This window comes from Bacillus rossius, chromosome 17, assembly GCF_032445375.1.
Source record: "Bacillus rossius redtenbacheri isolate Brsri chromosome 17, Brsri_v3, whole genome shotgun sequence".
Lineage (NCBI taxonomy): Eukaryota > Metazoa > Arthropoda > Insecta > Phasmatodea > Bacillidae > Bacillus > Bacillus rossius.
Genome location: NC_086344.1, coordinates 37,573,217 through 37,587,249, shown reverse-complemented (window position 1 = coordinate 37,587,249; position 14,033 = coordinate 37,573,217). Strand labels below are relative to the sequence as shown.

Here is a 14,033-nt window from a genome sequence, read left to right as displayed (position 1 = left end):
GTACACCACACTGTAAATTCACATCTTCCAGCGGGAAGATACAAGTTTTACGAATATAATGCGACACTTATTTTCAGGTTTAACAGTTTCGGTGGAAATCCCCCACATTATATTCAGGTTAATACAGTATGTACCTACATATATATTAGGGATGGGTCGATTCGATTCTCCGATTCCTCGATACCACCGATTATTAAAAATGTTGGGTACTCAGTATCGGGTACTAAAAAAGGGCAAGGTAGGTTAGGAATCGGTTAAGTTAAGAAAATACAGTAGTAATATATTTTCGTCTGAACTTTACTTACTTATTTTAATATATCTTACCTGCCGTATGCGCATAAAATTCCTAATAATGCTCATTATTATTAAATATTAATTTTATACGAATAAAAATAAATTAAAACAATGTTACCGGGCATGTTTAACCTCTAATTAAAACTCCATGATCGAAGAACATTATTCCTCACGCATGTATTAGACGTAAATAAATTGTAAAAAGACTTAATAATTTTATTTGCAGTTAAGAAAAGTCCATTGTTTTTTGTGAAGAAAGTGACGGTTATGAAACGAGATCACATCACGTGTCGTCACCAGTTTAGTTGTGAGCCATTCAAGGATGATGGCCTCCACAAAATCTCTGGTGGCCATAAAATATAAAGTGAAGTCGAAACGTATCGATTCGTTGCGTACAGGACAAATTGTATAATGAAAGCAACAATCGATTTTAAAAAATTCTCTGGCCATACCGCCAACAGAGGCTCGTGTTTATTTCTTGCAAAGGAAAACCGTAATAATTACTAGAAAAACACTTGAAAATAGTTTTAGCAAAACAATATTTGTGCCAAATAAAGAGCATAAATGCGAAACAATTCACAGTAATCTCAATAGCACGACGGTGAATTACGGCGTAATTCACCGTCGTGCTATTGAGGTTACTGTGAATTGTTGCGCATTTATGCTATTTATTTGGCACAAATATTGTTTTGCTAAAACTATTTTCAAGTGTTTTGCTAGCTTGTTAGTAAAAAAATGTTCGCCGACTGTCGTTTCAAATTACGATGCGAATGGTCTGATATGTATCAACATGTCTAAAGTTTGGGAACATTTTCGCATCAATAGTGAAAATGACAAATATGCAATTTGTAATCATGGTAGTGCGCAAATTTCAGGGAGCGGTACTTACAAATCTACAACCAATTTAATGAAGCATTTGAAATCCCGGCACACATTACTACCAGAAAAAATAGTCTTTCAAGAAAAACAAACTTTTGTTTACAGCACTGTCACCAACTAAGTCAAAAGGTACCACAGAAAAAAGTAGTGCTACCTTTGAACCCATTTTGAACAAAGATGTTATGTTATCGGCGTTATCGCCTGTTAAAGAACCCTGTCTAAATGTTGAACTTCTTTGTGCACAGCCTAGTACTTACTAGCAAACAAACTTTATGTGAAGATGCTTCTTCACTGGTAATTGAAAAAAAAACCCTCAACATTTAATCCTAAGTTTATAATTATCCTTTATACATGTATCATTATGTAATGCATTCAATTCTTAAGTAGTTTTAATTATGTGACCAGAATTACCAGGAATCGAAAACTGGAATGACTCGGAATCGAAAATCGAAATTTAGGAATCGGTACCGGTATCGGAATCGATAAAAATGTGTACTCAACCCATCCCTAATATATATATATATTTTTTTTTTGAGAATCTATAAATCTATAAATGTATAAATAGCTATGGAGAAATGGGAGAATCCCACTCAAAAGTCACAGACTCACTGCATCTTTCGCCATGGTTCCCCACATGGGATTTCTCGGGGTTATACCCTGCGGGGATCAAACGCGAGTAACCTCGTTAGGGGAGTGATCCGACCGGTTGACCTCTGTTCGACTGCCAATATTAAAGATCATGTCCTCGAGCGTACGCAGAACTTCACTTTGGGGGAGGGTGAGGTGAGAGGAGGGGTAGGTAGAACCACTTTGCCTGCCGTTTTCTATCAACTTCTTTCTCTCTTGTTTCTTATGAATGATAGATATTTTAGAACTGAAAAAGAAAAAAGAGCGAAAGGGGGCAGTGTAATAACAATGTCTGTTGGTTGCTAGCACTGTTAACAGATGCAAGTGGCGCTATCGTAGCTAGTAGCGTGGGAAATTAAATTTTAGAGACCAATGCAACATGAACAGTCTTCCTATGCACATGGGTTTCTAAGTTCAAATTTGCCAAGTAAGTCCAAGAAAACCTCAATAGCCTCGTGAACAGCTCCAACAAAGGTAGGGAAAATTCCAAAATTGTTAATTCATCCAAAAATATTTAAAATGGAGTGGATCTCTCTCTGCCTTAAGCTGGACTCATGATTCGTTACGTCCGTTAATCATGTGACCTCAAGCCAATCAGAAAAATTCTATTCATCCATCCATCGCATCAAAAACTTCCACAGCTTTAACTTTCGATGGACGGACAAAATTATAACTTCCAAAATGTATGCAAGATATTTCAGGTGACATTTACTATCTTAAAAGATTTTGGAGTTAGTTTTTTTGTTTATTAACATGCTTTAACTATTGCATTTGAACACCTTTTAAAGTTTGATGGTTGAAACAAATATTGATGACAGAACACATAAATGTTATTAATGACATATACATACAATGAAAATATATACATTAATATCATAACAAAAAAAAAAGAGTTTACTGATTTATAAGTGTTTAGCTCACATAATTGTCAAACTAATCTACCTTAACACGAGAAATTTTATACAAAATTTAAACCTGGTAGTCAGTTGGCCGCATCCAAGTGAAAAATATTGTGACGGATGTGTGAAGTGATGTGAACCGGTCGGCCAGTTGATGGACAGACAGATAGCGGACAGACGGGTGACGGACGAACTTGACAGATCATTGAATCCATCTGTTAATGTACCGTTCAGGAATTTAATAGATCGTGCAGAGCTAAACGAGTATAAAAGTCTTTACAATATTTCTTGTGGTGGCAGTTCACAATCGAGGAAAATTTTGTGTGTCGCATTTGTTAGCAGACTCATTCAGTTTGATTTTAAGACTGTTTTCAGCAGTTAAACGTTGCCTGTAAAATTAAAAATGAACATATACCATTTTTGCTTGTCATCGTCAGCGAAAACGTTATTTTTGATTTCGTTTGCGTGGAGCGAAATAATTTACGTTTTTAGTTTTACGTTGAGAGGCAAGCGCTAACAGTTTAGTGACTCAGGGAATGTCTCACCCTGACGGTGAGGTTCTGGGCGTGGAGCTCCGCCTCCATGACCGGCGTGGTCAAGGTCGAAAGCTCCCGCTCCTTGTCGTTGTACGAGTCGTTGAGCTGCGCGCTGATCAGCCGGCAGCCGCGCGCCGCAGAGTCTGCGAACGAGAGACGCGCACACATCAGTGATCACGCGCGAGCATGCAACATCACACCGCGAAGCACACACGGTGAAGGTTTACCGCAAATACTGGAATACCACATAACTCGAGACTGGAAAAATTCGCGGTTTCAATTACCTTCAGGATAGACTACACAGTCCTCGGTATACTCGGGAGAATAACGCCTGTTCATTGGCTGCTGACTTGTGAGTCTTCTCAACTAGTTTGCTTGTGATACGATACTTCTTTGGATGAGCATTTCCCATTGGCCCAGAGTCGTCCAGATGAACAGTGAACCAAATAACAAAAGCAGCATTAAGGTATATGTATTTGAATTTTAGCGTATCGTGAAATCAATCCGCGAATTTTTTTCCGGTCTCTACATATAACCGATCGCATGTACAGTAATAAACAAATTCGTCAAATGAACTGTTTAAAAAAATTGCACAGGCACAAAAATAACTTTATTATTAAAAAAAACTAAAATAAGTACCAGGATTCATAATTGTGGCAAACCCAAAAAAGCTAAATCGCGTCATACCAAACAAGATTTTATGAAGATAATACTGCCAAATATATAGGCGGTATGTGCGAGACTTATCATAAGAAATGCTGATAAGACACTAAATATCATTAAGTTCCTCTTTTCCGTAATAAGTAAATAACACTCGGCGATTTCGTAACTGCACGCCTGAATCAGTAATAATTATGAAAACCCAGTGATACTTGGGACTGAACACAAGAGAATTCCCATGTCCTTACTCTACACCATTTCCCTGAGTTTTTCCTGTCAGATTATAATAAGGTCTGTAAGATAACATGTATGTATATATTACACTACAAATATACACCAGAGGTAAGGTACATAGCGTAGCATGATGTATACTAGTTGTAAAGGCCAGCAGGGAAGAGGTAGAAATGACGCAGCAGCTATACTACGGAATTCTCGTAACGTTGCTCGTGTTTGTCTACTCCTCAGTTTTCGTAACGGCTAACGATCGGTCATAGCTGCTGCTGGTATGCAGGATGGTGGAATATAAATGTTTGCTGAACACATGGGTAATATTTAGTGATGGGTCGATTCCGATTCCGGAATCGGTCGGTTCCACCGATTCCACTGGAATCGTGGGATTCAGAATACAATGGTTTTGGAATCGACCATGACCGATTCCTGCATTGTTTTTAAGTTTGCAAAATACATAATCTACGCAACGTAAGAAAATATTAAAATGCATGCAAATATAATTTTTAAAACTACATAATACAATCTTTTTTTACGGAACTGATTTACGAATTACGGTGATTAACGTATTTATTTACTTGCACCGCCATTTTCCCTACTGTACAAATGCAGTATCTACTTTCCCACTTTAAGCGAAAGCATTTTTAGGAAATTACGTTGCAGCAGCACTGCATTTAATAGCAAACCTTCAAAAATAATTAGACAAAACCATAAATGTTTAAAGAAAATTATGTAAATGTAAACGGCAAATAATGTAAACGTTAACTATTTGATCATGGCAGCTACATTTGCCATTGTAAACAATCTAATTTTTTTTGTGCTACCTGCCATGGTAAACCATACGGCCATGAACAAAATCTTTGGTGACGTGAACGTGAACATCTCTACACATTAAACTTGAAAGAATTAAAATGAAATAATTTTTGAATGAAATTTTACCCAAATTCACAGTGGATTATTGCAACCATATTAAAATAAGTTTAAAAGCAACATAACCAAATTGCTTTAAATCGGTGTTCTTGTGCGTGTTAAGCGATGCTCGTTTTACGTTAGATATATTTTGGAAAGGCAGTTGGCAAGTCTGAATTTCCAAACATTGCTGCGGAAACGTTCGTAAATTTTTATTACCAAGCGGCAAACATAAACAATCTTTTGAAAGTAGTTGTGTTAGTTTAACAGAATTGTTTCCGATAAATTTCTGAAATGAATTAAATGTTAACCTTAACACGCGATTATTTGAAGAGTTTAAATATTTTGTGTAAGAAAATCTCACCATAAAATGTGAAAATTTTGAGATGCTAAAAATTGCACAGAACTTTCTTACTCAAGAACCGAAAATTTATTTTCTCTTTACGATTGTGAGGAACTGCAAGACTGGATGGATTTATTCTTTTCACCAAGTGAGATAATTAAGTTCTAGATAATATATTAAAACGTAAGCATCTCTGACATTTTATTTTAGTGTGGTGCATATTTGTTTGTCATTTCCATCATAATGAGATAATAAAGTATTATTTTTACATTTCCCTTTTTTATTTTTTTTCCGCCATGGTCCCTTGAAATATGTATAAACGAGGTTATATTGACATTTTATTTGGATCATTATTTAGTTGTGCTTGAAAATAAAATTCTTAACCTAACCGTACAAACCCTCTTTTTTTACAATTAATTAATTGAGTTGATAATGTAAGGTATCTAAAGTTTGTTAAGTTATAACATTATTTACAATTTAAGTCATTAGACATCTTTGATTATTGGCAGTGTTTGAACACGTGTTTCGTCTAACTATATGCAAGGTTAAAAGGCCAAATTGTGCTAGAAATACAAGGTAGCGTAACTTGATGGTAATGAACATACTTTTTAACATTATATAAGCTGTATATAATGTTAATTTCTGCACAGAAAATGAAACACAACATAATTACATTTTTAAAATCATAAACAACCTTTTTTTTCTTAGTATATTACTCTGTTGAACATTGTCAGATAAAAATTAAGGAATCGGAATCGGATTCGAAGAATCAACCCTTTAATTTAAGAATCGAAAATGGAATCGGAATCGGTATATTTTAGGAATCGGCCCAACACTAGTAATATTGGAAGTAATTATGCAATGAAGGATGCGAATAGCTATTGAGGAATAGCAAAATATTGTTTGTTGATTTGTCCCATTATTAATTTGTGTGCCATTGCCATCACGTGTGCACAGAAACAAAGTCAAAAATAATTTTTATTTTTATGGTTTATGAAAGTGAAGTACGGCACGGTTAATCTGTAAACCAGATAAACCGCACCAGGATAGTCGGAAGTCTACTGTATTTAGAATGTTTAGTATGTTTAACATTAAATTATATATATATAAAAAATTAAAAACAAGACAGTTCTTTTAATTATGACTCCTTAAAAATAAAAATTATGCGCTTGAGGAAATACAACAGAAATAAAAAAGTATTTCCGAAAATCACATTCCATATTTTACTTTATAATATACAATGTTTCAGATTCATTTAAAAAAAAAAATTTTTTTATTCAATTGAAAAGTGTTGTCTGAAATTTTTGTGCTCTACGGCGTGTGTCTGGCAAACAGAGCACGCGGAAACAAGGACAGCGCCAACGGCAGGAATGAAGCACAGGAAAGTTGAGGACGAGACACGCCACAGAGCTGCCCCCTGGGAAGCCACTCACACAGGTCCTCCAGTGTCTGCCCCGCCTCGTCGAGGTACAGCGAGGCGTTCTTGATCAGCACCTCGGCCCGCCTCAGCGTGGAGTTGGCTTCCTGCGTGAGCGCCTTCGCCGTGTTCACCTTGCCCACCACCTTCGAGTTCCTGCAACACCGCAGGCCCGGGGCGCCCCGCTTGTTCCGGTCGCACTCCCAAGCAGCGTTGCAGCCGAGTTTCAGTATTATCAGTATCCCATGTTCCCGATGTACAGGGCCGGCGCGTCCACACAGGCGAACCAGGCGACCGCCCAGGGCGCCAAGTAGCTGGGGGCGGCGCAGCACGACACATAACAGATGATATCATATGCTTAACGATTATTGAAACTAGATGAAAATGGATTTTTGAAACAGTTTGGAATGTTTATATTGATGTAAGTAATTATTTAAAGTCCACGGTGACCTGTTTACGATTCGTAATAAGTAAAAAAAGTAAAAAAAAAAAAACACAAGCCTGCTTACATTAGATTGTTGACAAAATCTTAGGCTTACGTGATGTATTTTGAGGCAAGGAAAAATTTTTTTGGGGTGTCCGGGATGGGGGGGGGGGGGGGGTACCGGGGTTAGGGGGTCTGTAAGTTTTTTCGCCTAGGATGCCATTTTACCTTGCACCGGCCCTGCCGATGTAACTGTTGATAGTAATAATAATAAGAAGAAGAAGATGAAGAACAATAATAATATATCTCCCTTTTTTACACTTTTGTTAACAATACTCACTTAACTAACCAGGAAATTTAGCACTCACGAAAAGCAAGCTTGTGTGCGAGTGATATCTAGTCACTTTAAATTACAAGCGGTATTTTGACAAACGAAAACATTTATAAATTTTTGTAGTAACTGAGAAGTAAATGTATAAAATATAACCTTAAGAAACCTTACAAATTTATTAAAATTCAATATAATGTGTAACGTAAAAAAATTTAAAAGTATAACATTGCTTCATGAATAAATGAAAATATAATTCAATAATAATTAGTATTTAAAGTAAAGTACAAGTACAAAGTTACAACAATTTATAAAACTAACGTTTAAATTCTAAAGCAATCTCTTGATCAGTTTAAACCAAAAAATATATATCCCGTTCATACTAAAATCATCACAAATTTAAAAAAGGGGGGTTGTCTGTAAAGTTGGTTTATGGACGATAATTTTACGTGATAGTGTCATAAGAAAACATTGATGAAAAATTGCATACTTTTTAATTTGCAAATATTATTTACAGTTTATGCAAATTTAATTTAAATAATTTGTTTAATTATAATCACGAACAATTAGTTATAGAAATAAACTTAAATCAAATCAATGTCAATAAACTGTTGATTTGAAATGACGAAATTGGGCAAATAAATCAAATTTTTTTTAATTGCTGCTTTTAAAAAGCCCGCCTTAACCTGTTTGATATTATAGAAGATTTTCTCGCACGGTGGTTGGCCGGTTCCTGCACGCTCGGCTCAGGCGGAACGTGACAATGAGTCATGCTTTTTCGTGCGTGCAGCCGGCGTTCATCGATTTATAAGACGTTATCACGTCAAAAACATTTTGATATAAAATAATGAAACATAACTTAGTTAACTAAGGCTTGTTTACAAACTACAGCGCTGAACAGAGCTAAAAAATACTTTGTAAGCATAACTAGTAGAGTCGTTCAAATAAAACATAATATACGTCGTATACTAAAATTTTACCATTAAGGCCCCGGCCTACCCGGGCACACATACGGTGTGCAGAGCTTCAGGAGAAACAACGCAGTTTCAAAAATACTCAAGATATCGGGGGTGGGGGTCTGTTTGAGAAAAGCATTTAAGAGTTCGCTGAGGACCCGAAAGTACTTTTCATTTCGGATTAAGTTTATCAACTGTATTTTTTAGAAGACTTAAAATGGCTGAAACGCATGTTTTCAGAGTAATTTTTATGCGTAAAACAAAGAGTACAAATTCTTGAAAGCACTTGAGGGACTCGCATTACATATTTAACTTCATTTCTCGGCCATGTAATGTTACGGTCACCGCTCGAATTTCACATTTATTCTGTGTCGACGAGAAGACTGCGCGCCAGTCCAGAGGAGACACCGCGTTGGAAATACCAGCGAGCGTCGCGCTTATCATCCCGCCTCGCCGACACAGATACACCCCAGACGAGGCGGGGTCCCTTAATGTGCTCGCGACAAGTATAAAATTGAAGACTACTGACCGGTTGTCGTCGTTGAAGCCCTGCGCGAACGCCACCTTCTCCACGGAGTCGCGGCCGTGCGCCTGCAGGTCCTCCAGCTTGTCGTCGAACTGCCGTATCTTGTCGCGCAGGGCCGCGAACGCCGCGCTCTGGTCGCGCACCGGCGCCGAGAACTCCTGCATCTTGGCGAGCGTCTCGTTGGCCCGGAGCAGCTCCCCGTCGGCGGCCTCCGCCCGCCGCGAGAAGTCGCGGCGCTGGATCTGCTCCAGGATCTCCTGCGCCTCGCGCAGCGCCGCGTCGATGTGCGTGCCTGCCGGCCCAGCCAACCACGGCCGCCCTTGCAACGGTTCCCCGCGCGGCGCCAGCGCAGTGGCACAGCCGTACCTCGTACGGGTAGCAACTCTCCTGTCGCTCCAACACTACTGTACTGTGATGTGTACTTCGTAACAGATGACTAGAGACCGGAAAAATTCGCGAATTCATTTCGCGATGGGCTAAAATGCAAATAGTTATACCTGAGTGCTGCCTCTGCTATTGGCTCGCAACTCACCTGGATGACTCTGGACCAATGAGAAACACAGGCTGCTACATTGGGACGTCTCACAAGACAGCAGCCAATGAGTGGGTGACATTTGACCGAGTGTGCATAGAACTATGGAGTTCATCCTGGAGGTCATTGAACCCGCAAATTTTTCCGGTCCCTACAAATGACATCTCGAGCTTTCTAATCATGTATCACACTTAAAACATGCATGCTAAGGCTGCTTATGAATGAATTAAATTTGGATGATCCTAGAATCAACTCTCGAAACCGCCAGAATCATTAGAGAAGGTGGGAGGCTGATGAGATCAGAATGGAACATGGATGGAGTGAGGGGAAGCAGGAGAACTCAGAGAAAACCCAATGGTTCGCTGCAACGTAGGCCAAGTTTCCCACACTTGCAAAAAAAAAATCTGGGGTTGCGAGTGTTTGTACGCATGCAGGTGGGGGAGCAGGTATGCCGAGTGTGTGTGGAGTAGGGAGATGATTTTAGTGCCAAGATAACTTTATTCTGTATGTAAATGTAGCACAATACAGATAATTGGAAAATTTTCCGAAATTTCCGTCTTGGTCATACTGTTATTGTCATTTATTTACGGTAATATGCCGCGGCTGCGCTGCATTGTTTTTGTGAACATAGTGACCAACTTGCCATGGATTACACAACTTATCATACGTTTTAACTTATAAACGGTAAACGTTATTTTACCATTCCAGAATTAAACCAAATGGTTTTAAATGTATGTGAAAATTGAAGTAAGCAATTAGCACCCTTTTAGATGTTACTTTAACATGATACTTATTTTACAGTAATTTTTCAACACATGCGACCAATAATACCGGGAGGTTGGTACACAGCCAGAATTTCGACGTTTCGTTTTGGCTACTGTCGTGGTTTAAGCGATAATTAATTTGTATTATTGGCACGTAAATTAATAAGGGAAGTAATATTTTCAGCTTTGTGCATGAGGAGTTTGTTTCCTTGCAGTAATGTTGTCTGTGTGGGAACATTTTGTTCTTGATGCAGATAAGAAGTTTGCTATATGCGAACACTGTATAAAATACTACCAATGAGACAGTAAAATTTTTTTAATTCTTTTCTTAAAGATTGATTATCCTCACAACCAATGAGACAGGAACCGGAACCGGAGAAGAACCGAACCTAATTCCAAGAACCGAAATGGAACCGGAATCGAAAAATTACAGAACCCACCCATCCCTATAAAAAACAAAAGTGGACTAAAAATAAAGGAATAAAATCTTGTCTCTGCTAATAGCAGGTATCGTGGATTGGGAAGAAAGAGCGTAAATGCCGATGAAAGCGCACGCCGCCGTGTCAGGGCGCGAGACACACGCCGCGCCACTCACCGTCCCCCACCTCCAGGCCGGACGCGAAGGAGCCTATCTCGTCCACGACGTCGCTGCTGAACTGCGCTGCCTTCTGGGCCTGCTCCTCCACGTCCAGGGCGCTGTCCGAGGCCAGCTGGCCCTTCGGGGCGTACAGCTGCCCGTTCTCCGCCGCAAACTCCGCCTGCGGGCAGCCGGAGGGGGGCTCCAGTCTCGCCAGCACCTCGCCCCCCGAGCCTCGGCGGGCATGCCACAACACTCCCGCAAATAAACTAACATCATCGTGCTTACAAAATTTTGATTCAAGAATTTCACCCATTGACTACTATTGAAGAATAAAACAGCTACATATTTATTATGTAATTTCTGAAATTTTAAATGGGGGAAAAAAAAAAAAAAGTGCCGCAACACTTCAGCAAATAAACAAACATCATTGTTTTACAAATTGTATTCACGAATTTCACCCAAATTTTTAATGAAACCATTATTGAATACTATTGAAGAATAAAACAGAGCTATATATTTGTTATGTAATTTCTGAAAAATTTTAAATTGAGAAAAACTAAAAAAAAAAAAAAACAAGATGTTTAGAATTATTAGCATAAAATATATGTAATGTAGAACTGTGAGAAGCTTCTGTTTTGTTGCAAAGCTATGCACCTGATGTGAAGCTAGGTCGTTTGTTGCTCGTGAAAATATTTAGCCGATTCGTGCGTTGTGCATGTTTTGCACAAATAAGAGTTGGTCACTTTAAAAAAAAAAAAATTAATCAAATGTGGCATTCAGGTTTGCTTTCATCACTCCTCAATATTATTATTATGAATGGTCAGTTTATGATTTTTGCCGAAATATGTTATACGTAGGACCTAACTGGTTAATCACTTAATCCATTTGAACCATAACAAACATTAAAATATTATTGAAGTGAAACTTCTTTGGGCATGATCAGAGTAACATTTCAAGGGTGAATTTTAATGCAATGCTTTCATGAAACAATGTGAAACGTTTCTGACGCGAAAAGGACAGAAAATAGTTACTTGGCCAAAGAGGTATAAAGAGAGCACTATGCTATAAACGTTGTTGGGCTCATTTTCGTTCTCCTCTCCGTGGGATGATTTGTCCCCTGCCCCAAAACAATAGAACCGAGAGAGATCGATGAACGAAAGAATAAGACAAGAGTGTGTGCGCATGCACTTGTTTCAGAAAATAGATGTAGGTATCCTATACAGTCAGAAGTGAATGCCTTGAATTTTATATTTTCTACCGTCACACTCGCATTCCTCCTTGTTCAACCAGCGGCGTAGAGAGCGCTGTTGAGACAGTCCCTGCATTTCCAACATAGATAGCACTACCTGTTATGAATTATATAATTCCTTCAGAGATTTGGCGTGTTACAAATGGCAGAATTGTTTGAAGAAACAATAAAACGCACATTTTTTCTTCATGATGTGTGTATTTCATCAGTGAGTAATAATTGTTAAAATTCATGTTAATAATTTTTTTTATCAAATTTCTAATAAATACAAAAAAAAAATATCTTAAATGCTTGAAAAGGAAATGAAAGCAAAAAAAACAGCATTGTTATTTTTAGAAAATCCTCTTATTTCTCTCTCTCTCTCTCTCTGCCATTTTACCCCTTACGATATACTTACAAGTCGTAGTTTGAATTGCCAAAGAAGTTCACTTGTATCACGTGTAATGAATTACACATACTCTTATTATTTCTTTAAACCTGTAGTTTATAAAATAAGTGAAACACAGCCTTGTCGAGAACAATATTCGAAATTCCATACGACTTCATGAATATTTTAAACACTCAAATTGACATTCGCTCCGCAATGAGAGGAACTTGTGCTCGCACAGGCCTGACGCAGTGTGCTAGCCAATGCCAGGACTGTGTATGGTGGTTCCGGCCGGGAGAAGACGGGAGGAGACGGCAGGCAGTGTCAGGAGTGTGGCCTGGTAGCGACCGACGCACCTGGCGGTGCAGGCTGCGGGCGTCCTGCTCCAGGCTCTCCAGCTCCTGGGTCACCGGCCGCAGGTCCACCTCGCTCGGCTCCAGCCGGTTCACCAGCGGCGCCAGCTCGTCCGCCGTGCGGTTGATGTACACCAGCCGCTGGTTGGTGAAGTAGCCCTGCGCCACGCTCTGCACGCACCACGCACCTCCGGTCACAACACCACAAGCGCCCCTCCGAGACAACACGCCATCACACGTGGCCCGCCAAGGACAAGTTTCCTCATTTTATCATCAGCGCAATATCATTTCTTTCTTTAAAACTGAAGATTTCAGTTGTATTAATCTTTGTTTTTTTTGTTTTTTTCTGTTTTCTAATACCGATTCCACTTAAAGAATGCTGCAATTTTACGATAAAACCAATTTACAACATGTCTGTCTGAAACAAGATACATTCAAAACAAAAAAATAAATAAATAAAACTGGCGAGCCTATAAAGCTTGAACGTGATTTAATTGAGAATTTACCGAGAATAAATTTCATCTTATCGTGTTCCGATGAATTAAAAAAAATAATGTAAAATGTTCATTATTTTATAGTTTCGAAAAATAAATGGACCGTTTAATGAACGAGACGTTCGGCCAAACCAAGTGTTTTACGGGATTTCACCAAGGAAGACACGATGCAGAGTATTTCTAAGAGTCCCCTGACCAGTCCCAGGACGCCCGCACCTCGAAGTCCACCATGACGGGGCCGAGCGTTCGGGCCAGGCGGTCCGTCACGTCCAGCAGGTCCCCGGAGCAGCTGTCGCACTCGAAGCAGCCCTGGTCGGGCAGCAGCACCCAGCGGTGCGGGCAGTGGTCGCACTTCTCCCCCACCACGCCGGGCAGGCACTCACACTGGCCCGTCGCCGGGTTGCAGCCGAAGCCGATCGAGTACTCCGTGTTGCACCCGCACGCTGAAACAGCCACCGCACTCCGTGTGCCACGGGAGCCACTGCTACAGTCCTTTCTTTGTCCCTGATCAGGTATGGGCTTCGATTATACCAATTACATCTGGAAGAGGCAACATCAACTCTCAAGCTGTAAGGCGGACGTGCACCGTAATGGTGAAATAATTTATTTCCCCCTACAACATGGAACAAAAACAACTTTCTAAACCTACAGATTTTAATTAAGAAACA

The 14,033-nt window shown here is 39.3% G+C and overlaps 1 protein-coding gene across 1 annotated transcript in view; it reads right to left on the bottom strand.

Moving 5' to 3' along the window:
• The window catches only part of LOC134540846 (laminin subunit alpha), a 136,908-nt gene that overhangs the window by 32,086 nt on the left and 90,789 nt on the right, over positions 1 to 14,033 (bottom strand). Inside the window, exons 34-39 of the mRNA XM_063383837.1 lie at positions 13,582 to 13,808; positions 12,875 to 13,042; positions 10,918 to 11,080; positions 9,030 to 9,318; positions 6,809 to 6,948; positions 3,245 to 3,378 (exon numbers count right to left, since the gene is read on the bottom strand). Of these exons, the coding sequence (XP_063239907.1) occupies positions 3,245 to 3,378; positions 6,809 to 6,948; positions 9,030 to 9,318; positions 10,918 to 11,080; positions 12,875 to 13,042; positions 13,582 to 13,808 (1,121 nt within the window). The remainder of the gene's footprint in view (positions 1 to 3,244; positions 3,379 to 6,808; positions 6,949 to 9,029; positions 9,319 to 10,917; positions 11,081 to 12,874; positions 13,043 to 13,581; positions 13,809 to 14,033) is intronic.